The sequence below is a fragment of the Ruditapes philippinarum genome, unplaced genomic scaffold (assembly GCF_026571515.1).
Source record: "Ruditapes philippinarum isolate M1 unplaced genomic scaffold, ASM2657151v2 ctg1385_1_1_1_1, whole genome shotgun sequence".
NCBI lineage: Eukaryota > Metazoa > Mollusca > Bivalvia > Venerida > Veneridae > Ruditapes > Ruditapes philippinarum.
In genome coordinates this window covers 82,738-109,029 of record NW_026854172.1, presented here as the reverse complement: position 1 = coordinate 109,029, position 26,292 = coordinate 82,738, and the positions used below count along the sequence as shown (strand labels likewise).

General features: G+C 29.5%; 1 protein-coding gene across 1 annotated transcript; it reads left to right on the top strand.

The window, feature by feature from the left end:
• Positions 1-1,770: 1,770 nt before the first annotated feature.
• LOC132739255 (uncharacterized) lies at positions 1,771-22,398 on the top strand. The gene is made up of 11 exons (XM_060726921.1): positions 1,771-1,936; positions 2,177-2,295; positions 2,694-2,939; positions 3,303-3,535; positions 17,669-17,864; positions 18,204-18,452; positions 18,981-19,280; positions 19,625-19,681; positions 19,935-20,000; positions 20,227-20,357; positions 21,226-22,398. Exons 2-11 carry the CDS (start codon positions 2,187-2,189, stop codon positions 21,235-21,237), a joined length of 1,599 nt encoding a protein of 532 aa, XP_060582904.1. The 5' UTR covers positions 1,771-1,936; positions 2,177-2,186; the 3' UTR covers positions 21,238-22,398.
• Positions 22,399-26,292: the final 3,894 nt, after the last annotated feature.

Genomic DNA, 26,292 nt, shown 5'->3' with positions numbered 1-26,292 from the left:
AGAAGGTGAAGATGGGCAAAAATAACCAAAACTTGCCTCAAAAATGATTTGCATTAAACGGCTCAAGAACAATAGAAAACACTGTATAAATATCCCAGTCGTAACGTTGACACCATGGGATGTTACACTGTAGGCACCGCTTAAAAATTGAATACTTTAAATGGGCGGGAGGGTAAGGTACAAATACAAAATAATCCAAGAACAAAAAAATGGAAAAGAAAACTACTGAAGCAAAACTAGTAGGTATTATTGATATCTAATATGCTACTAATTTAAAGGGCATTAAAGCTTATTTGTAGGGCACACATTCGTCTGAAATTAAATATAAGATATCCCTGTCAAATGAAATCTTAACAAATGTCATGATTACATCAAATAAACAATGAAATGATCATATCAGTTAATTAAAGGATAATTTTATGATACATGTATTCAATAATTGACAGTTTCGAACGATTAGTCACTGATGCGCCCTGGCACTACTGTGTCACATTGAAGATTCCATGATAACCGTCGTATGAACACATCTGCGGATGTTTCTAAATTCAAAATTTTATCATTTCATGTTTAAATGTTGAATTCTGCTTAAAACTTTAAAGTGCTGGAAGTAATGGTTCCGAAGGGCCAGAAAATTTAAAACCACTGAAGTGAAGTACGGGCTGCCACACGGCACTTGACACCTGCTGTTGTGATGTATAAATATCTGGAAAAAAGATATCCATCGAAAGCATTAAAAACAGCAAAATTATATGAAAATTGCATACCATGTTTGAGTGAGTCTGTACATGAGGAATAATGGAAAAGTGTAACATCGCCCCTTACCGGCTTGAGCGGTACTCAAAGACAATAAAAAAACCCTTCAAAATTGGTTTGATACTGTTAATATGGAGTGATTATAAAAGCCCACTATGGCATATACCAGCATATTTTTTCAATAATTAATTATACCTTAAACAGACTAAAATAGTCTGATCGTTGTAATTTAATAGATCAGGTAAGATATCGTTTACTTTTCGCGTTTCACATAAAATTATATTACATGCACAATTTACCAATGTAAATTTTTAAGTAATAAGTTGTTAATAGATTCTATGGGAGCAATGAAAACAGGAAAAATGTACGGCTAGTAGTATGTGCGTTCAGTGTTAAAATAGATAAATACAGAATCCCTAAAGAAAGGTCAACACGACAAAATTGAAAATGTTGCAGGCTCGGGTTGATTGAGCCTGTTCATGGACGGTACTGGATAGTGCAAGTTACCGTCCACGCCCCCTAGCACCGGCTTAAGCAGAATTCAACATTTACACATGAAATAGTAAAATTTAAGTCTGTTTTAGTTAGATTAAATACGGTCGATAAGTGTTAAGTCTATTCAGTTTTGAGTCGTTCCAGTAATTTTTTTGGTTAGTTTTGATTTTGTTCGGTTAGTTTTGATTTAATTGGGTTACTTTTGATTTTTTCGGCTACTTTTGATTTTGTTCTGTTCGTTTAAATGCCGCTTAGTTTGAGTCGGTTCAGTGAGTTTAGTCTGTTTGTGTATTTTCACGATAATATCAGTAATCGCAACTTTTCAACCAATTTCGGCAGATAATTATGAATTATTTAAAAGATTAGTTGCAACTTTCCTTTTTGATCAAGAATTTATTCTGAATAATCATCAAGGTGTTCTGATTTAATGCCTGTAATATTCTAAATATAGAATCAGATTTGCAACAATGCTTTGATTGATTCATTCGGTTAGTATTAAAATACATAGTACAATATAAACCCATTTTACCTCTTTTCAATCGTAGTCAAGCTTGGCATTACCCTGGTGGATAGAAATTGATTTCTTGTGTCATATAACAAATTGGAAAACCCAGATTCGCACGGAGGATATTAAACTTATAAACTTAAGCTTTTCTTTTTGTTAATTAACTGGATATCATCATAAAGGGTAACGTTTTATCCGTCAACCACAATTGCCTTAATGAATACGAGAAAGTAAAATTCATTAATTTTTATTTAAAAAAACCTCTGCCACACTTTCGTTTTGACTGTTCTTCATCAACAGTTCAGACAATTTAATTACAGGTATAAATTTTGTTTCAAAGAAGTTTAATTAATCAACGAGCATCACCTTCTACAGTATATAATGGTAATAAAATATATATTTCATCCTCTTCTTTACTTTCAGAATTTCAGGTATGTTTGCAAAAGTACTTCAACCCTTTTTTGGAGCGTTCATTGGACAATACATCATAATGAATGCAGCACAATTCAAGATAAATAATAATTATCAAAGAACTGATGCTGGTAAGTACATTTCTGATACAGACTTTATGTCTCAAGCTAGAGACATGCACTCTGTAACGGAATTATACCTTATTGTAGTATAAAGAGAAAAGAAACTGAATCAATGTCATTTGTAATAATAGGGGCTCCACGCTCCCGACACCACCTTTATGTTGGTCTTCCTGGGGATAAAATTAAAGATTATTCTTCTTATGTGTTGAAAACGAATGGGGCGAATTCAACCCAACGAGAGAGAATTACAATTAAAGAAAACATGAAAGGGTCCTACTGTCAAATACATATACAAACTACTTGATATCATTACATTCTATAAATTGTTGATTTATCAGCAAAATCATTTTATTATTTACTGACAATTTATAAATGTTTTGAACAATGGTGACCAATTTTCATTTAAGGCTCTTGGAACGAAACGAGTGTTGATATGATGTGTCCAAAAGGGACCAGGTTAACAATGGTTTCTGTGTGCAAAGTCTGGGATGCACGGATAAAGATCTTTAAAAAGGCTACAGAGGAAAATGCAGCTATAGTATACAGATACTGTAATCCCTACAAACATAAATTGTTTATATTGACAAACGAGACAGATCCCTGCACCTTACGGCTGAACAAGCTATGTCCTGCTAGAATGGATAGATTATCAGGTATGACACAAAAGCTGAATATACTGAAAATAAGATGTGAATACAATTATGCTATTTAATGACCATTATCCTCTTAAATGGTGCTTGCACACCACAGCTGAAAGAATATCTCAAAACTTGTGTAACATCTAACATATATGCCGATTTGGTTTTAGAAATTTTAGAAATAAAGAATCGTATATTTACAAGTCATACAAATTTAGTATTTTCAGAAAAAAGTAGAAAGCCAAAATCAAAACAACAACAACACCAACAACAACATAAAAAAGAACACCAAAAAGAAATAGAGCATATTTCTGGTTGAATATGGAAGTGTATTGGGGGCTAATATAAAATATAATTCTCCATTTGTTTCCTTATCAGATTGTTCTTGTGCTGAAAAATGTAAAGAAGGGTGGGTGAGAGATCCTATGGGCGATTTTAAATGCAAATTAAACGATACTAATATACCAATCCATTCTAATAAACAAACTATACCAACCAATATTGAGGAGAACTTCCAAGTAACAAACCTGACTGTTAGTGCACATTATTCCAATTTACGTGTGGCATGGTGTGTGGCAATTGGGGCAGAGATCAGTTTGAAGCACATAGAGGTAAAGTTATTGTTTTGCCAATTTTTCACGTGGTTATCTTTGTTTTGTTTAAAGTGAAGCCGACATTTTACGTGATATGAATGTGACATAAGTTTCAGGGGTGGTGGGGATAGTATACGTAAATGTACTTCTTTGTGTATGTATTGACATTACACTTTTACATGGCGTTGTTTGAAACCGTTTATCATTTAGAAGATTTATTCAGTAGGCAACAGTTTATTTTTTTGCTATTCAAAATATCACAAGATGATGGTATTTGTATACTAGTATTTACGTTTTGTTATACCGCTTCTATAGGTTACGTATAGGTTAATTAGTATTTATTCTAGTTCTGGCTTCCATAACTTTATATGTCGCTTTTATTTTGACGTTGCGACAGTAAAGTTATGGGTCAACCCTATTTGCAAAGGCTACCAGAATTTGACAGTTCGTGCGTCGTACATAAAAACCTATTTAAATCACCCTTATTAATCAAATTTGGGTCAAATAAAAATACCATTTGATAAACAAATCAATTTTGAACCAATTCATGTTTTATTTTTAAATGAAACTTCAATGACATTGTGTACCCAACTATTTTTTAGAGAAATATGTAGAGAATGTTTACCAATATGGAGTCTGCTTTCAAATGAGATCTCGCGGGACTTCATGTTTTGGAAATTCTAGCATCTATTTTTAGTAACGGACCGTACACTATTTTTAGTAAGTGTATGATTTTATATAAAAACAAACAAATAATTCATGAATCATCACTCAAAACAATATAAATCCAACATGTTTTTGGTACAATGTCTGTTATTGAATAAATACACCGTTATTCATAATTGCAAAGACATGTTTTCAATTAAAAATAACATTTGGGTCACGTGTCTCCAAATGTCATACACAGGTATCCGAACCTAAATTCTTGCTGGTCACGTGATAATTAGGGCAGCCATGGCGGCGAATTTTATGAAATGTGAAGCCGCTGATAACTTTGAGGCGATATTTCACCAATCTAACATTCTGTGTTCAAAAAATTGGACTGAAGGGTCCCAAATATATCTAACTACCTGTATTAAAATAGCCTTTGTCAAGATCACGCACATTTATTGAATTACAGCATTACATAAAAATGTCACGGTTCTTGTTGACTTTCGATACGGGGTTGCCTTCAGCGAACAGGTCTAGCTATACTATAAAACCTGTTCGCTGAAGTATCTTTAGCTATGTTTATTCGTAATACATTTACAAAATAAATAGAGGATATTGAATGAGTGTAGTTTAATACTAAATTTATTAAACGAGTTGAATAAAATCATATTATGCGAGCCTCTGGCGAGCATAATATTGTTTTATTCAACGAGTTTAATAAATTTAGTATTGAATCTACACGAATATAATATTCTATTTATCACATATATAAAATAAGAACAGTAAACTGTTAAAATGAGTAACTTTTCAATGACGCGCCTGTAGTGTAACGCTAACATTAGCGCGCTTTAACGCTATGTTTATCATGCAACTGCTATGGTAACTGCACGATAACACTTGCCTGATAATTATTTTTGATATCACGTCAGTAGCCTGATATCAAAAATTAGCCCCGCCCATTTTAACGGACTTTTTTCAATTGCTTATATTCGAGCATTTTCATCAGCATGTGAATTCTACAATGTAATCTCATAACCTTACAAGTCTGCAATCAATATGCGAAATTTATTTATTTATTTATTATTTCGATTTCAATTACGAATAAATTAGATAGCGAATAGTTTTAGCACCAACTAAATGACGTCATAATTTATATTGCAAATGACATCATCGATGTTCACGTCATAATATACATGTAATCATAACAAACAGGCTGACGATTTTCTTTGAGAACTTGTAAATGTTTACTTTATTTCGCCGGATTATTATTTAATAAGTGAACAAATTGTTTCGTTTAAAAATAAGACGCATGTTTGTGTAGCTTGTGTTTGATTGCCGATTTGACTTTTCTTTGATTGAAATTATCGTGAACTTTTGAATTTGACAATTCAAGACAAAAAATGCAGTAAAGTTTAGTTTATGTGATTCTAAGCGGATTTTTGGATCGATGTTTAAATTAAAGGTAAGAATGTTATCGTATTAGGCCTACATTCTGTTATATCTTTTATCCGAGTCGAAAGAAAAAATGGCCGCCAATTACAAATTCTAAGTGTCAGGGGCGGAGGAATTTGTTTTCATGAATTATTTCTTTGAACAAAAATTCCCCTTTTTAACGAAATTCGCTATTTAAAAGTAGATTATTTTGTTATTTTGACAGTTATTATGTGTTACATGATAAATAGAAAAACATGCTACTGTCTTTTGATATCAATTTTATCAGGCTCGGCTGATATGGGCAGAAAGGGCTCGGCAAGCCTCGCCCTTTCTAGCCCATATCAGCCTCGCCTAATAAAATTGATATCAAAAGACAGTAGCATGTTATTCTCTATATACAGCGCAAATGACGTCACGTCAAAGTGTTATTACACTAGTGTAATATCGTTTTTATTAAATGGCTTTATTACACTCCTGCGCCGCGTATTATGTGATAAAATTATATAATTCATAACAGCATAGACCGCATTAATTAGCGATTATAAAACTGTACACTCCTTAGCAATATAAGAACAATTACATACTTTATATAATACAAAGAGCATCGAAACACACGATGGGGCGTAGCCCACGAGTATTAATCAGATTGCTGAGTGTTTTTATATATAATTTGTCTTATTATTTCAATTTCAATTTCAATTCAATATCTTTATTGTACAAAAGGCCTCCGGCCCATACACAGTGCATACAATATACAATACAAATTGGCAATACGAATTTCTAATACAATTATAAAGTGCAATCTGAATATAAATTATTCAAAACATTTAAGGAAATTATCCCTTTCTTTCATTGCATAATAAATATACATAGCAACATTACGTATCAATGACTCGTCTTCAGTTGTTATCAAAGAGTAGAACTTTTCAACATTCGGATATTGATAATAATACAATGGTATATAGTAAGAAATAAAGAACACACAATAAGAAAATGATATTCGTCCTCTAACATTGATTCACAATACATACAATCACGATGTTCTCTATCAATATTAAAATGTCTACCCTTTTCAACCATTAAACAATGTGAAGAGCTTCTAAAACTAGCAAAACACTTTCTATACTTGTTAATATCTATAGCAGAAATATATTTTTCAATTTTAAAGGTAGTCTTAAACATGACATAATGATTTAATTTTACATTTTCTAGGCACTTTAATTGCCAATTTTGCATAAACTGGTCTTTTAGACACTGTTCATATTGCACTATATAGATAATTTAGAATTGGCTGCAACCTGTGCCTCCCATACGTATCCAAATCCATTTTTATATAGGTTTAATCGTACATCAGTCACCCAATTTTGTATCCAATACTGTCATAATACATCAAAAAAAAAAAAAAAAAAAAAAAAGGAAATTATCCCTTTCTTTCATTGCATAATAAATATACATAGCAACAGTAGATGTTCACATTGTTAACAATATAATTGTTGGTTCCCAATTTAATAGCAGCATAACAGGTAGTTCTTTTGATTTACACAATGATGTTTTTTTTTTTTTTTTTTTTTTTTTTTTTTTTTTTTTTTTTTTTTTTTTTTTCGAGGCCCCATCTGGGTAACGCCCGTTTATTTACCACCGTAATAGGTATGAGGGGGTCGGGGTCATCCTCCATCATACCTTACATTGTTAATATACAATATACATGTTTGCAAAATAATTTATTTCATGTAAATATTGTCAAATACATCTACAGTATATATTTTGCATATAAATATAAACAACATGCATACAATAAACCCATCTATTTTCCAAAAATATTTTACACAATAAAAATTACTACTTATTAATAAACAAACAATCTGTTACGAGGTAAAGTTTTTGTTTCAACATATTAAGTGTAAGTTTAAGCAATTAAGGATCTTATAATTGACCATCTATTATTTTACATCATCTGTCAACATGTGTATTTCTATAGATATTCCATGCTAATTTCAAACTATTTTTTTAAAACCAATACATGTAGGCTAAAAAGAGTTTTCTCTTAGACAAATAAAATACTATCTTTCAATTCTAAGAAACAATATGTCATCATTTTAAAATCTTTAATTTTCTGTAACCTAAATATGAATGATTTACAACAAAGAACATCGTCAAAATTATGTATAAGTTTCTCTAAGGTATTGAAATGGCTTTGAATTTCTCTGACATTCCCAAAATAAATGTAAAAGTGTTTCTTCACAGCATTTACAAAAAGTACACATTTTATTATGCAACAATTTTCCATTTTAAACAAAAGTGAGTTTGCTAGCTAAAGTTCTATGAATAATTCTTGTTTTGGAACCACTGAATATATGAATCTTTTAGAACATTTGAAAACATAACTATATATTAAACTGCCAATTAATGTTATTATCTTTTAAAACATGTGTTCCACCTTTCTTGACTTGTAGGATGTCTGAATTTTTAGCTATAATTTCATAAACATATTTCTTATTGTTATTCATAGTTAAAATAGGTTTAACATAACAATTTATTATAGGATATTGAACATTAAGCAAATTTGTTACTAATAGAAATATTTAACTTTTTTGCATGTACATTTTTTTGCCTGTTTTAAACTATGATACTGTAAAAAGTTCACAGCTTTACCTGTGACCTGTTCTAAATATATCAAATCTACAAAGTTACCCTGTTTCATATTATAATATCTTTTAACAAATCTGATTCCTTTTATTATATAAAGTCTGAATGTAAATATATCTATTTCCTGCTAAAAAGTTGTGATTGCTAAAAAAGTGGGCATATGTAATACTTGCTCTTATATTATCTTATACAAAGTTTATCTACAAACACCAATATAAGCTTTTAAAACATCAATCCAGAAAGAATTTGTTATTTTACTAAATAATCAAATTACAAAACATCTTTCCAGTGTTAAAAATTTTATCAATATTAAACAATGTGTTTACTAGCTTATACATTTACTTTTTGCTATTTACTAAACAATATCTTTAAACCATTTTATCTTATAAACTATGTAATATAACTATAAATATCAACCATGTTTAAAAACCACCTTCTATGTATGTTTTAAATAAGTACTGATTGTTTTATTTTTGCCTTGCCTTCCCAAATGAAATCAATAAAATAAGTCATTAAGTGTTTTCACAATAATACAGTATTTGGTTGTTTGGTAGGCTTGTGAAACAATGAGTAAATAAAGGAAGCAATATTGACTTAATAACCAGCAATTTTTCCTAATTGGAGTTAATATTCTCTTTTTCCAGTGAATGATACTATTTTTTTTTACTTTTTGAAGTTTTTCATTAAAATTTAAGTTCAATCATTTTTTCTAAATCAACATCAATATTAAAACCTAACAATTTGAACTGATATCACCCCAAGTTAATTTCCATCTTGTCTTAATTGACCTAGTACTATAATTTAAGAGAGGCCTATCAAATAACCTTAGTTTTGTCAAAATTTTATCTTTAATCCAGAAATTTCTGTAAACTTACTTAATAACTTTAAAGCAGTATTGGAGAGATTTTTCTGAACCATCTAATAAAAGTGATGTATCATCTGCAAATTGATTAATTTTATATTCTTCCCATCTATAATTATGCCTTTAAACATCCTTACATTGTCTTATTTTTACTGCTAATATCTCTGCACATAAAATGAAAATATACGGTGAAATTGATCGCCTTGCCTACAACTCGCGTCTAACTTTAAAAAAAATTGGATAAAAAAAACCATTTAATATGACACAAGTTTCAGTATTATAATAAAAAACAGAGATATCCACTTCCTAAACATAGGACCAAAACAGAATAACGAAAGACATTTCTTCAATAAATGTAAAAGACAGAAGTATGCAAGCTTTTTTCAAAATCTATCATCATAATTAAACCTGGCATATTATTATCTTCAGTAAATTTCATTATATCATATAATCTAATCTAGTAATTTTCACCATTTTTTTTATATATCTTATTCTTAACAAAATCCAGTTTTGATCTTGTGGACACTAAAATATCTAAAACAGTTTTTAATCTATTTGCTATACTACCTGAAGCTAATTTATATAACTACTATTTTAATAAGGTATATTGTCTCGCAATTTTTTTAGAAATTGTTTTGGCCTGTTTTTCTTTCGGAATACATGTTATGGTTCCTAATTTTCTGATTTCTAGAAAATGAATTAGCATTTATGCATAATTAATAGCTTTCACAACAAAATGTCCAATTCTGTTCCAAAAGTTGTTTTAAAAAAGTTAACTGGTAAATCCATCACATCCAGGACTTTTTATGATTTTTTCATATTTTTTTAAATGTTAAAAGAGACTTCATCGCCCTACGAAAGGAGACCTTCTGAGTTTTGCTGATGTGATCTGAGACAACATAGTAATATCACAATTCTCTACATTCTTTTATCAATATCAGAGTCATCAGTCCAAAACAACATTTTTTACAAATTTTCATAATTAAGAACAAAGTTTCTGTAAGTAAATATCTTTTTGATCATATATAAAAGTTCCGTGCATCAAGTTCTAAAGGAAAGGAATTGTTTTTAGCTAAACAATGTGATTTTTCTAGAATTCAAAAAATTAGTTAGAAGGTTTTTCTCCCTATTTCAATCCAACTGTGACCTAGCTGATCATAGCACCTTAATTTTATTTGCATCTAAAGTTCATTCAAACTTCATTTTGTAAATGTAAAAAGTTTGTCTTTTATTTTCACATTGTTTAAATTTTGTTCAATATGAATAATTTCTTCCATTAGTTTTGTTTTTTCATAAACATTTCTGTTCCTTTGCCTAAACAAGGGCTATAAGAAATAGTTTTACCTCTGATTTTCCATTAAAAGTGTCCCTCTCCAAAAAAAAGTTCAGCATTAAATAACAAAATCTATTTTCCTGTATTTTGGTATATCTAAAATATAATCTATTTCATAAAACTGGTAAACAATATTGTAATTTTTATTTCATCTTCTATTTTCTTATTTAATTATATCACAGGAACTCAATATCATGTAAAGAGCATTGTTAAAATTTCGCAATAAACCCCCTTTTTTTTTTTTTCCATGAAAACCCCCCTAACAGGAACAAAACAAAAATCTAAATATCATAATAGAATGATCAGATCTATAACTAACATCTATGTCACATTCACGTACAAACTGATACAGATTACTTGTTTACAAGAAAAAAAAATCTAATCTGCCTTGTTGTATAGGGTTAGTTCGTCTCCATGTATATTTTCTGACATCACCATGTAATTCTCTAAAAGGGTCTATTAGGTCTTTATTTCAATAGCTTTCTAATAAAAAATTTCTAGCCTTAATATTATGAAACCTTTGATTTATAATTATGGTAATCTAATCTGGATTTGAACAAGATTAAAGTCTCCACAAAAAATTAATGAATCATTATCACTAAAAGAATCTAAAACATCAAAAATATTTTTAAAGAAATTAGGACTATCAATGTTTGGAGCATAAACATTAACTAGTAGAAAATTTATTGAATCAACTGATACTTGTAAAATTATAAAATTTCCAGAGTCATCAGTTTTAACTGAATTTATTTTAATACCTAAATTTTTCCTAACATAAAATGGCTACACCCTTAGCATTTGACCTTCCATGACTAAAAAAAAACATAATCCACCCCAATCGGAGTAAACTTTTTTTTTTCAATTTCTTTAATAAAATGAGTTTCTTGTAGAAACAGAGTATATCAGCTTTTTTGGTATGGAATAAGTTAAAAATATCACGCCTCTTAATGCTATCATTCAAACCTCGGCAATTATAAGGAAAATCTTAAGATTACTCATTGACAATTGTTATTTTAATACATTCATCATTATATATCCATTGTACAAAATAACTACACTTGACTGAAATTAATACATAATCCCAGTGAACCAACTCTAAATAATATGGCCTCAATAAAGTAAAATATAGTTTAGCATGAAATAAACTAAGAAAAAAATAAAGAAAGAAAAAAGGAACTTGCCAACAACATCCATTATGCAAAAAATTACATATGGAAAAAAAGAACAGAAGACAAGTTCTCATACAAAAAAGGGGAAAAGATAAAGAAAAAATCTTACATACAAGATAATGAAATCAGCTTTTAAGAAAGTCAATGATACTTTATTTCATGTGTTAATTATGTTAGAATATATAAGTTAGGCATTTTTTAGTATATTTTATTTTATGACACCTTTTTAATTTTTGAACCAAAATTAATAATTATGAACATGAACTTTAATCACTGATTAAAAGAAAATTTTAAAATGTCTTTAAACAATGAATTTAAAACTAAAGAGAAAAAAAAGAAGAAAAAAAAGTTATATAGTTAATGATGTTGCAACTAGAATTGCGAAGAATTGTCTTCTATAGTCTATAATAAGATATTATGTGCAACACCAAGACATCTTTTAAATAAATATCATCAATTCTAAATTTTGTAGGTGTTCCATAATATAAGTGTGATAAACAGATGACTGGTTATAATATAGTTGTATCCTGAACCAAGCTTTTTTTGTATACTTTTGTATATATAATCCAATTTTTATTTGAGATTGTGTGAGAAAAAAAAAAAAAAAAAAAAAAAAAAAAAAGGTTACTGTGTACAGTACATAAGCAATAATGTATTATATGATTATACATCACATGTAAATGATTTATAGTACATAATTATATAAATGAGTATACAACTTAAACATAAAAGATTATACAGTTCCAAATATACATATACAAATGATTGTATAGCACATATTCAAATGATTGCATAGCACATAAATACATGATTATATAGTACATGTACACATGATAGTATAGTGTACCTATAATATATACACAGGGCAGTATAGCACGTATCATTCAGTCCAGCGCAGCAACAGGCCAACTATGATTAAATTTAAAGGGAATTGACCCACCAATACACCAAGCCAGCGACCCACACACAACCATTCACCACGTGATTGACATCATCTTTTACATGTAGTATATGTATAACATTTATATTTTTTCAAGTCGAAGTACGCATATTAAACATTATATAACTTAACAGCATTTTATATGAGATCTGTAGTTGTAATAACAGCTTGGGATTCAATGCATTTGAACGCAAGAAAAGTTTATTTCCAAGTCAGTATCAAGATAATTACTATAAACTCCTTTTGTTATAAACATGAGAGTTCTTGTACACATGTTTTATGTTCTATTTTATAGTTCTGTTTTTCAATTAATTATAGAGTTTATGTTGTCATAAATGTCAAATTTGTATCTTTTTCCTGTTGCTGTAGCACCATAGACACTGCCATTAAAAAACCAGGCACTTCTAATATCTGGATGAAGTGACAACCTGTTGATTAAACCCTGGTTAAGTTGTGTTACATCATCAATTAGCCTGTGGCCATCATCTTTCAGGGGTCTGCGTTTTCTCATTATTTCAATTTTTGCATTATTATTTTTCAATTTCATCAGCACTGGTTTAATATCACCTGTTTTTCCTGGTATTCTGTGAATTTCTATGATTTGTTCTTTCTCTAGGGTGATCTCATGTTTCCCGAGTATATTTTGTACAGATGTTATCAAGACATCCTCGGTTTCATTTTTCTTTATTGGCACATTTAAGATTTTAACATTATTTTTTCTGCTATATTGCTCATTATAATTAGCTCTTTTATTTGCTTCCTGGGCCATTAATTTATTTTTTTCAATTTGTTCTTGTGAATTTTCCAGGTGTTGGTCCATCTTTGTTTTCATCTGATCTAGTTTTGATTTTAACTCTGCATTTTCAAATTCTAAGCTGCCTATTTTATCTTGTAATTCTTTTGTTTCTTCTTTTATTTTTGTATTGATAAATGAAGTCAGTTTCTTTTCTAGAGTTTCCATGATGTTTGTAACTGTTGTTGTTATCAGATTTTTCAATGTCTTCTTTTTTCATTAATGTCTTGAGATCACCCCTGACTTCAGTTAAACTCTCACTCATATTTTTCTAATTGTAAGTGTATGTAGCCTAGCTCTTCAGTACTACAATTGCTTACTTCTGAGTGTGTTCTTTTTGCTGCAGGCTGTCCATCTCTTTTTTGATTACATTTAACTGCCTTTCTGCACTGATCTTTTTCACTTCCACCAATCATAGTTTTCTGTTTTGTCTCCTTTCCTTTATTCATTTTGATACAAATATTGCGTAATCTTACACCTTTTGAGCAATTAACTGTACTTTAACTGTATTTATATGACCTTTATAGTCTAAGTTATTATGTGTCTGCTATATTTATATATAATCCAGTATTTATAATCCAACTTTTGTGGGGGACTTTCTCAATAGTAAGTAGATTCAAAAAGTTTGTATACTTATCTCACAAAGTTTATCCAAAAAAGATCCAATATTTCAATATAATCCAAATTTAAACTATCAAACTGATTCAGAAATCTTTCACTTTTTTCATATAAGTTTCACTCCACTATATGTAACACTAATATAACAAAAGCATACTCTTAAAATCACTTTAAAACTTGTATTTAAAGAAATTTTCAGGAGCAGTGATTTAGCCAACCATCACTGTTCAAGGGAGGTGTGAAAAAAAAAAAAACATAATACATCAAAAAAAAAAAAAAAAAGGAAATTATCCCTTTCTTTCATTGCATAATAAATATACATAGCAACAGTAGATGTTCACATTGTAACAATATAATTGTTGGTTCCCAATTTAATAGCAGCATAACAGGTAGTTCTTTTGATTTACACAATGATGTTAATTGTACTACGCGTAATGTAATTTACCTCATTACATGTAAAGGCTGTAAAAAGCAATACGTAGGTCAGACTAATCAAAATGTATCATGAAGAATGAATAAACATAGATTTGATATAAGAAATTGTGACGTTAATCCAGTTTCACATGTTGCGATCCATTTCGGATCAAACGATAATAAGTGTTCATTGTCAGATTTTTCATTTTTACCTATAGAAATTATAGACAACAACATGGACCGGTTATGTAAAGAATCTTTTTGGATCCATAAATTAAATACTATGATTCCAAATGGACTAAATAATAAAGTATTGTTTGATTTATAATAGGTTACATGAATATTAATATGTTTGTCTATTATCTTATTTTTATTAACACTGTCTAATAGACATCTGTATCACTGTTGATCCATTTTTATTCATGTACCAGCTTTATTTATAGCATAAATATTTGTTTCTACATGTTATCATAGTTTTGCCGCTAAACGCCATAACGTTTTTCGCGCGTTTAACGCGTGTTCCGTTATGACGTCGCTTCCGGTAATTTTATTATGTTTTTGCACTGATGTAGGCATATAGCCGAAACGTTTGCAATTAATAGAGGATATTGAATGAGTGTAGTTTAATACTAAATTTATTGAACGAGTTGAATAAAATCATATTATGCGAGCCTCTGGCGAGCATAATATTGTTTTATTCAACGAGTTCAATAAATTTAGTATTGAATCTACACGAATATAATATTCTTTTTATCACATATAAAAAATAAGAACGGTTAACTGTTAAAATGAGTAGTTTTTCAATGACGCGTTTATAGTGTAACGCTAAAATTAGCGCGCTTTATCGCTATGTTTCTATATAGCGCAAATGACGTCACGTCAAAGTGTTATTACACTAGTGTAATATCGTTTTTATTAAATGGCTTTATTACACTCCTGCGCCGCGGTTTATGTGATAAATTAAATTACTAAATGTTCGTGTTTGTGTGGCTTGTCTGATTATGTCATAATACATCAGCATTTCATAACATAAGCGTGTATACCTATCTCTAGGGAGATTTATAAGTCTCAACCAAAATCTAATACAACGTTTTGCAGCAAATATATACATTGGGTATCTGCCCAGATAGCCAAGAATAGCGTCATTACAAGCAGAAACATTGACATTCAAAAAACGTTTACAAGCATATAATTGTATAGTTTCTATACATTTATTGTCTTTAAGACCCCACAATTCTGATCCATATAAAATTATGGATGCTACTTTACAATCAAAAATCTTAAAAAAAATTTATATGGTAAACAAGAAATATTTTGAAATGAACTGAGCATATACAAAAGTACTTTTTTCGCTTTAGTGGCCATAGCCTCAGCCATTTTGTACAAAGATAATCTGTTACTAAAATATATTCCAACATATGTGAAACCACTTACAATTTCTAATTGGTTACCATTATACTGCCATTTTTCTCTTCTAGATAACTGACCATCTCTTTTAAATACAAGTACTTTAGTTTTCTCAATATTAACTACAAGTTTACTACTAATGCAAAATTGTTGTAACAAGTTTAGTTGTTTTTGTAGACCGATAATAGTATCTGAAAGTAATGCTATATCATCAGCAAACATAAGTAAAAATACTTCAACAATATCAGGAAAAAGTTGGATACCTCTGATATCATTTTCCACCATTAAAATATACAATTCATTAATAAACAAAGCAAACAAAATTGGACTCAAACTACAACCTTGACGAAGTCCTATTTGACATTCAAAAATATTTGAAAGATTCCCATTTGAACGTACACATGATTTAGCAGAAAAGTATATACTTTGAATTGTTATTATATAATTTACCCTTAACTCCATCTCTTCTCAAAATATCGTATAATATTGCGTGGTCCACGGAATCAAAAGCCTTCTGAAAATCTATAAAAGCTACATACAAAAATCGACGTTTCATATTTAAATATCTAGAGACAATAGATTGCAATACAAATGCGTTATCAATAGTACTATATCCGGCTCTGAATCCTGCTTGGGATTCACAAAGTTTATTAAAAGCTTCGGCGTAAAAAGTAAGCCGTTTAGTAACAATTGTAATATACACTTTACTAAGTACACCAAGAAGTGCAATGCCCCTATAATTATTGGGATCATTTAAACTTCCTTTCTTATGTGAAGGAATAATAATTGAAATTGCCCAACTAGTTGGAAATTCACCTTTTGTAAAAAGTCTATTGAATAATTTACGAATATACTGTAATAAATATTGAATACCGTAAGCAAGTTGCTGCGGCAAAAGATTACCACCCGAAGCTTTATTAAGTTTAAGTGATTTGATACTTGTCAGTATCTCTTCATCAGATATATCAGAATTAAATATTAACTGCTCAATTTCATCAAAATGTGTGTTTAAATCTACATCTTCTAAACAGGTTTCATTATGCTGATTTGTATTAGTACTAGAAAACAAATCTCTTAAATGATTATACCATTCATCTAATGATATGCTAGATTCAGTTTTAGATTTAATAAGTACACCTTTTATTTCCCGCCAAAATCTACGCGGGTCATGAACACATGAATCTACTTTAGATAAATACTTTTTAGTATATAACCAATTTTTATGTTTACATACATTTCTATAATATCGTTTACTTTCTAAATAAACATTTAATGTTTCATTACATTTTCTTTTTCTAAAACTTTTAAGCAATATTTGCGATTTTCAGTGGGAAATGACAACTTTCTGTATTTGTTTTGATTTCAAAATTTCTTACACTATCCATCAAACTTTTTGTGAGGATATAATAATCTATTGTACTGCATCCATTTTGATTTACAAAAGTGAAACCATCACTACCAGTACTTCTGCCAAATCTTCCGTTAATGATATAACAAGAAAACACTTTACACAAATCTATTAACTCTCTCCCAAACTTATTAACTTTAGTATCATTTGAAGCTCTAAAAGTACCAATATCACCATCAACTATATCGTTAAATTCATCAAGTTCTGGGATATTTTGCGTACCAATAATAAAATCACATAAAGTACCTGTTCTAGCATTGAAATCTCCATTTAGCATCAGATTAGTATTTAAGAAATTGTTTCTTATAATAACATCTTCTAATTGTTTTAAACCGGAAACTCTATTGCCAGTATAGAACGGTGAATGTTCTGGTGGAAGATACAATGAAACATATAAAACATTCCATATTTTCCATATTAAACAAACTTTTACTTATCAGTAATAGTACACCATGGCTAAACTCATATTATTTCAGCTAACATACCGAGCTTCAGGCAATGCAACTATTAACGACATGCCAAACTTACATCCCGAAGGTGATTGCCAATGTCACGATGTTAGGAATTTAATGCCAGGAAAGAAATACATTATCAGTCTCAGTTTTATGATTAGGTATTTTTATACCGATGACGTCATAGTTCCTGTTAAGATGTTAAAAAGTGGAGTGACAAGTAAGATAATATTATTTACAATGCGTAAACTATTTACCTTTTTATTTCAGATTTTACTGTGTAATGGGTTCGAAGTAAATTGGTATTAATTAGAGCTCGGGCCATATACCTTCCTCGGTCGGACAAACCAGTCCGTAAACTTGACCTCAAGGCCATGTTTTATTTGTTAAATGAAGAACGAAACTAAACTTACTATTTTCAAGTCCGTTTCTTATGTAAAAGGTCACTTGAATATCGTTTGGATGTAAAAACGGTCAAAGTTATATGACAATTATATGACAATTTTGAAGATCTATACAGAAGTAAGTTTAAAAAAGAGAAAACTGTTCTTCTTTACAGCACCAAAGCCTGTTGAAGAATTGAATGCAACGTTAACTGGTAAAACAGTCACCCTAGAGTGGTATATTCCAGTTAACTGCCACTTTGATAAATTTTTGGTGGAAGAAAAAGGAAATGTGATTGAAGCGTATGACACAAGGTACTCTGTTACATTATCTGATGCATTTCCCGGAGAAAAATATACATGGCGTGTGTCTACAATCAGCAATGGCGTTAAGAGCAGCACACGTGAAGTCGTGATCATTTTACGTAAGTTTATTTTTACATATATGTATATATCATATTATACATTACCAAAACAATAAAGCGATATTCGATACATATACTACATTTGAAAGTAAAATAATTTGGTTTTTTAGCTTTTTTTGTTACTAGTGGCTTGGTTTCGTAACCCGTGATCCGTTTTGTGACCCGTGACTTGGTTTCATGACTCGTGATAGGTTTTTTGTCCTTTGGCTTGGTTTCGCTATTCGTGATCCGCGTTGTTGCGCGTGTCTTTGTTCCGTGTTGTGACCCATGGCTTATTATCCGTTTGATGGCTCGTGGCTTGGTTTTGTGAATCGTGATCCGTTTTGTGACCGTGACTCGTGATACGTTTTGTGACGCCGGTAATGTTCAACCGATTAAACACAGTAACCATTGTTAAAGACAATGAAGCACAAAAAATGGAACAGTAAAACTAAAAACTTTTTTGTATATTCATATTTTATTGCATTTTGATGTAAAGCCATAGAAATTATTATTTAATATAAATATTGAAGGCATTTTACATTATAGCACCGCTACCACCTGATGAGTTACACGAGTTCTTAGTGCGGGGAGGCGATCTGGATTCTGAGAGGGAAATAATCTGGTTCAAAAACGACGCAATGAGTAAAGTTGAAGGTTATTATGTAAGCTATAACTCTACAGCTGCAGGAATTAGTAGGAGGGATATATATGTGGCTGTTCCATATGCTCAAAATAAAATAAGGTATCAGTTGGTAGACCTTAAACCTGGCATGCAATACGATATTACAGTAATCAGTCAAGTGGACGGTGTGAATTCAACATATCCAACACGGCGGCTCATATCAAGTAGGCATTCATTATTTCCATACTACTACATGATGTAATATACTGCCATAAAGGAGTTTATGTCCCGCATGTTAACACTTGAGTTAGACATTTAGTTGATAAGCTTCATGTATTAATTTAATGACATCATGACCACAATTTGCATTACGGGAATGCAAATCTGCAATGAATTAGGAGAGATGAACATATAAATAAATAAACATTTATTATGTCATTATACAAAGTAATTAAGGAATTGAATTATTGTACTTAAGGAATTGAATTTTTCTTATAGTTCTAGATTATGGAACATATTATTCGTTTGATACAATTTAACATTACTATTTCGCTATAATGTTTTTCAGTCCCATATGATGACGTTGTTAAAGATACACTGCTTTTTGCGCTGATATGTATGATTGGTAAGATCATTTTGTTTTAAAATATTTGACATATGCGATGGGTATCTTTAATTACTTTTTTTATCGTTGTTAAAAATTCAAAGCCAAAATTTTATTGACAAGACAATAATTTGGTCAGTTGTGTTGTAGAATAAATCGTAAACTATTACTGACTGTTGTAAATATAGTCGGGCAGTATCTTATTTCTCTCATACGAGTTCATAGACACGTTATATACTGTCTTTTAAACCAGTTTAAACTGATATACTTTCAGTTCTACTACTGTATTTACTTGTCAAACAATACGATGCACTCGTCAGCAGCAACAACAACAATAAAGGTAGTTGTCATTAGTTTTGATGTTAATTTGTAGACATGTTAATATATTAAGATAAAAGTGACAGCAGTCAAATATGAAGAATTACAAGTAAGAATTTATAGCTTTAGTTTATATTAATTTAATAAATAAATAAATAAATAAATAAATAAATAAAATAGAGTGTATAAATAAAGAATAACGTGTTTTGTTTCATAATGCGTATTTAAATAAATTATATCTAATTTAGCTCCAGAAAAAGTTCATATTGTAAATAAAAAGTACGGGAATATTACGAAGATAAGATCAAAGCATGTGACAGCAAACATTAACAAAACCGATGATAACATTCCTCCTGACAGTCCTGCAGAAAGTAGTGAGGTAAACAATTGTAACGATCTAATTGAATGAATTAATATAATCATTCCAATTGAATTAATTAAAGCAGCATGCCTCCAGATGAGTGAAAATATTTCAATAAATCAAACTGGTGAAAAATGTACGAAGATTTTAGTAAAAGAAGAAAGATTCAAGAGTCATGTTATAAGCAATCAATGGTGAATTTTTCATTATCTGTAACACTATATTTCTACTGCGTTACTAAAGCAGTAAGGGCATTTTAGCATATTTTGACCTCTTTTTGTAATTATAGTAGGTTATTATTGCCATTGATAATGTGTAAATTGCTTCCTTTTGGTTACTATACAATATTTTACGTTTAATTTCAATTTCAAAATTTTCATGAAAATAAGCATAAATCTGGAGGCGTGCTGCTTTAAGAAACAACATGTTCAGCGCTAGAGAATGCTTAAATCTATTTTAATCTACTGGGTCTGACCTGACAAGTTAATATAATTATAATTATATTAGCAATGATAACATTATATGATATATCATATATAAAATGATATTCCTAGAACAGAGCAGAGCAGATAATTTATTCAGATTGACACATAGTACATCATCTAGTATAATACATATAAATGAATATATATGTCAACGTGAGACTAATGTTTAACGGTAATGTTAGAAATTTGGATACATATAAATCAAAACAATCAAGGATAAATTGTTTTGTTTATATGTATCTGATTAAGTTTCATATGATATGATAAGAAATAAAATTTCATGTTATGATAGGATTCATGATAATATTTATGATAACAAATTGTATATAATATGATAATATGGACCATAATATATGATAATATAATAATATGATGTTTAATATAGAAAAATACTTTTTCAGGACGAAATATAGTGTCAGCAACACAGAGACGATTTATTTGATAGAAAAGCTTGTTTTGAGCAAAATAAACAAACACTATTGATAGTAATGAAAACAGGACACTGTTACCATGGAGAAACTGCACTCGTTTGTCTTATTCTCATTTTTACAGCACATTTTAAATAGTTAAGCAAATGCTAAGCAAATAAGAAGTTCCGATCAAAATAGAACAACCATTTCGATAAGATAAACTCATGTAGTACATAAGTTCCATACGAAAGCTCATCTTCATGTTTTTCAAGACACAAGAAAACAAATATATGTCAGGAGAACATTTAAACATTTCAAAGAAGCCGACTTTCTTGTGAGTTATGCTCAACATTTTTTTAAAATTTTTTCTTTTGTGATACCTTTGTCATCATCATACATTTAAATATGCTCATTTATGTTTCGCTTTTTCTAATATTCACGATTGATATTATTCTATGAATGTCTGTACATGAGATTACCTGCTGCTGTATACTTTTTTACTTTTGTTAGAGTGATAGTATTAGTGTTGTAAATAAAGTTTTGAATTGTAAATACTCATGGAAGAACGTATTGGAACATGTTTATTTCATCTCACACTGTTCAACTTTTATTATACATGTATGTACTATTTATGCATATGTAAAATGATTATGTACTTGTTGTACAAATCTTTAGTAAATTGTTTGTTTCTATAAAATAAGCAATGTTTTAATTATTTAAAGCATTAAAATATTCATACAACACATTATTATACCCACTTTTTTCAATCCAGTTTTCATTCTATAAAACATCCCATTTAAAGCCTTACACACTTATCTGCTCTGATAGAAAATGTTAAAAGTCCTGTGAAGAATGCTTATGATGTGAAGAAAGAACTTAATTAAATAAGGAATGTACGAGGTTTTTTCCATGCATCAAAACTATGCAACAGTAGTATTTACTTAAAAATTAAAATGATTTTATAATATCACATTCTCTACATGTATATATCTAACAAGTGTTTATTTTTATACAGCTGGCTTTTGAAACTTCTGTAAATTTGAGACCATATAATTATGTTTATATATTGACGTTTGTTAAATTGTATTTAATGAATTGAAAATTCCTTATTGTAAATATATATAAGCCTTGTTCTATTCTATCTATATAATTAAAATATTTGTGAAAATATCATATAAAAAAAAATTTAGGGGGTTTTTATATTTAAAATTAAACCCTGAAGGGTTTATTATAAAAAATATTTTAATTGTATTTTCATTCCCTTAATTTAAGAAAGTTTTCAAATTTTGATTTTTAAATTCCCCATTCAACTTTTAATCCTTATTTTAAAAGTTTTTATAAAAAATTTCGAAATGGGAATTCCCATTTAAATAAATCGTTGTAAATCAAAATTTGTGATGAGCCTTTTAAAATCCTGTTATATGTTATTAAATAAAGTCAATTTTAAATAAAGTGTATGTATTATTTTTAAATTGTACATATAATTTTTTTTGTTGACTTCCCAAAAAATGGTTTTGATTTTTACCCTTATGTGAAAGGGTTGAAATTTTAAATATATTAGGTATATTTTAATATTTTGTAAATAAAGAGAGAACATCTTGATGATGCAATATCAATATCACAATAATATCTTGATGATGTAGTATCAATATCACAATAATATCTTGGTGATGTAGTATCAATATCACAATAATATCTTGATGATGTAGTATCAATATCACAATAATATCTTGATGATGTAGTATCAATATCACAATAATATCTTGATGATGTAGTATCAATATCACAATAATATCTTGATGATGTAGTATCAATATCACAATCATATCTTGGTGATGTAGTATCGATATCACAATAATATCTTGATGATGTAGTTTTGATATCATATTTAAGTATTTTATTTTTGTGCAACATGCTATTTCCTCAGTAATTTAAGACATTTCAGGAAAAAGTGTTGATATTTTTTTCATTCCATTTAGATCTTAATTTCATATTTATGTATATATATATGTTTTTGCTATAAACATTATATTAATGTTTTATTTGCAATGAATTTATTTGTATTTGTACAGTATTATGTATATAGTAGAATTGTCAAAGATAGGTATTACAAGGTAAACTGTTTTATAAAGCATTGTGTTGTTAATTTTTGTAATTTTTTGCATGTGCGTTTAGAAAAACGTCCAGGCTGGTAATATTCGATGATTTGAATTTCTTTGTTTATTGATGATGTTGAATATAATTAGTGTTGTTTAAAGTGATGATATTCTACTTATGCTTTTACATATTAATAATGATTTGATTATTTTAAGGATATGCTTATGAGCTTCGACATACATTGTAATTGTATCATAGTTTGGGGACCTTTCTGTTGAAAATGTGACAGAGTTAAATCGTATATACATGTACATGCACAGTGCAGAAGTTTCCCACACTCTAGAGCATACCCGCCCGTTGATTGGCTCATATTTGCTGTGGTTTACTTACTGTAACGACAGAGAAGGGGATAGGGATAGCGATCATTGGTTACTTTTTTCTGGGGTGTCATTTTATGACAACAAGGAACGTGTTTTTATGTTTGACTATGATACAAAAGAGAAAGATCATCAAAACACTCTGCAATCTGATTAATACTTTACGCCCCCTCGTACAAGTCGGATAGCCTCGTGTTTCGATGCTCTTTCTATTACATGGAGCTTAGAACTTAATACAGACAAGACCAATGTGGTTGCTTTTGTAAACGTGTCGGGTTACTGCTAAATGAAGATTTGTGTATGATGTAAAACTGGATGTTGTTAATGATTTTAATTACCCCCATGTTATTTCTAACTTAAAAGGTACTTTTTATTGAGAGCAGTTAGCTACGAAGGCATTGAATATTTAACATTTTAATTTAAAAAAGGTACCATTTAAATCTTAAAATATTATACCAGCTATTTAACTCTGTTTTAAGTTCGATTCTTTGTTATAACGTTGAAATATGGTTTAATAGTTAGTCATAAGAAATAGAAATAGCCATTGTTTGTGACATGATATGTAAGAATTATAAAATATTGGGTAAAGTTACTGCAATCTTATAAATATTATTTAAAAAAATATATATTGCAGGCTTTATATTGAAAATTGCATTTTCTCGGCCATTTCCGGCAAACTTCGAACACAGTAGTAAGAATACACAAATCGGATACGGTATTCCGATGTAACATATTCTAAGAAACTAAACATGTAAATAAGTAGTGATTTAATTCTTAGTTTATTCCAATATATCGGGTAAAAGTTCGCATAAATTGCAGAACATTATCTATATACTTATATTATTCATAGTAACAACATTTGTCTCGAACTATATGGATATAATGTAATAGATGCTGACACTGTCTCTACCGAGATTGCAAGTATTATTGACACATGAATAAATTCTTACAATTATATATTTGTATGTAGAATCTCTTAAAAAGTAAATAACTTGTAAAAGAAATATTTATTCAATGGTAACCATAAATAATGAAAGAAAAGAAATACTTGCAGTCACGTCATCTTGCTATGTAATTAGTAATTTACTTATGCATACATGTAATTGTATATATTATGAATGCTTGTACATGACTCTTTTGAGAATTAATTTACAAAATAAAGATTCTTCATCTAATTATTGTTATTATCATTATGTTTGTAGAAACCGAATGTACGAAATGTATACCTGTTAGCATTAAAACGTATTTGGTTAAAATTTGACACCAGGGGGACATTTTTAAGTCTTCTTTCTTTGATTTCTTTCAGTGTCAGAATACCTCCCTCTTTCTATTTCTTAGTCATGTGGAGAGGTCCTTAATTTACCCAATGCATTTCTAAATTTTTTTAATTGTTACACAATCCAGATATATTACATGTTCAAAAGTTAACTTATAATTTGCATACAATGACAGTTAAGAACTATTTCCCACATTAGAATGCCAAGTTTGAATGAATAACTTTTCATTGGGTACACTCTGATCAAACCAAATTTGCCTAAGTCCATTTCTCGTAAGCAAATTTTTAACATATGTAACCCAACTTTTTTGGCCATTGTTATCAAAACATTTCATCATATTGTATGGTTTTTTTTTACATATCTTTGTTTGTCCATCTTTAATATTCTACACCAATATCTAATAGTTACTCTTTTAGCAGTTACCATTGGATATCTGCCACAATCCCCCAACCCAAATCACCACTGTCTAGCCTCTTATTCATTTTTAGATTCCAAAGAAATTCATACTGTAATTTAAGTAGCAAAATACAAATTTTGTCTCTTTTTTTTTGATTCGGTTTTACGTCACACCGGCACAGTATAGGTCATTTGGCAACGTTCCAGCTTTACTGGTGGAGGAAGACTTGAGGTGCAATCTGAATAGAACCACCGACGTTCCTTAAGCTAGCTGGATAGCTTTCTCACATGAAAGAATCCAAAGTCCCCCAGCAAAATAAAAACAAAACTTGGCGTGTGAAAATAGATTGCTGACTAGAATACTCGAGCTCGTACAAAGCTACAAAACCTTTATGAGACTGCAAATGTCTCGTCCAATATAGGTTTGTCAGCTGTGTACCAGTCTGATGGAATTCAATATTGTACTCAACAATAGTATGATATAAAATAACGTTTGGTTAATTCCGTATGCATATGAACTAAGCAAATTATATTAGGTAGTGAAATATCTTTCTATATTTAATTTTACCCATGAAATATGGTGCTATATCAGTCAAATATATTTCATATTTCTTAAAAATAAATATGAAATATAAATATGAAAGTGGGCGGAGTCAAAACTCATATTTATTTTAAGGGACTTCTTTTGCCGTTTTGTTTGAAAAATCTGATAAATACAAAACAACTTTTTCTTGAATTTTGTTTTGAAAACTATCTAGCATGATAGAAAATGGTCTAACTAAGAAAATTAATCCGAACACCAATATCTTTAATTCGGTAATTAACGCTGTACAGACGTTTAAAGAATTGTTTACATGACGTCACATTGTAGCGCCAAACAGCGCGTGCTTACGCATAAATTACTGCGCGCT

What these genes read in the sequence shown, in the direction of transcription:
- LOC132739255 (XM_060726921.1), top strand. Translation starts at nt 2,187, where the DNA reads ATGTTTGCAAAAGTACTTCAACCCTTTTTTGGAGCGTTCATTGGACAA. An exon ending in TAGAATGGATAGATTATCAG is followed by an intron (nt 2,940 to 3,302) that starts GTATGACACAAA and finishes TTTCCTTATCAG; the next exon opens with ATTGTTCTTGTGCTGAAAAA. An exon ending in GTTAAAAAGTGGAGTGACAA is followed by an intron (nt 17,865 to 18,203) that starts GTAAGATAATAT and finishes TCTTCTTTACAG; the next exon opens with CACCAAAGCCTGTTGAAGAA.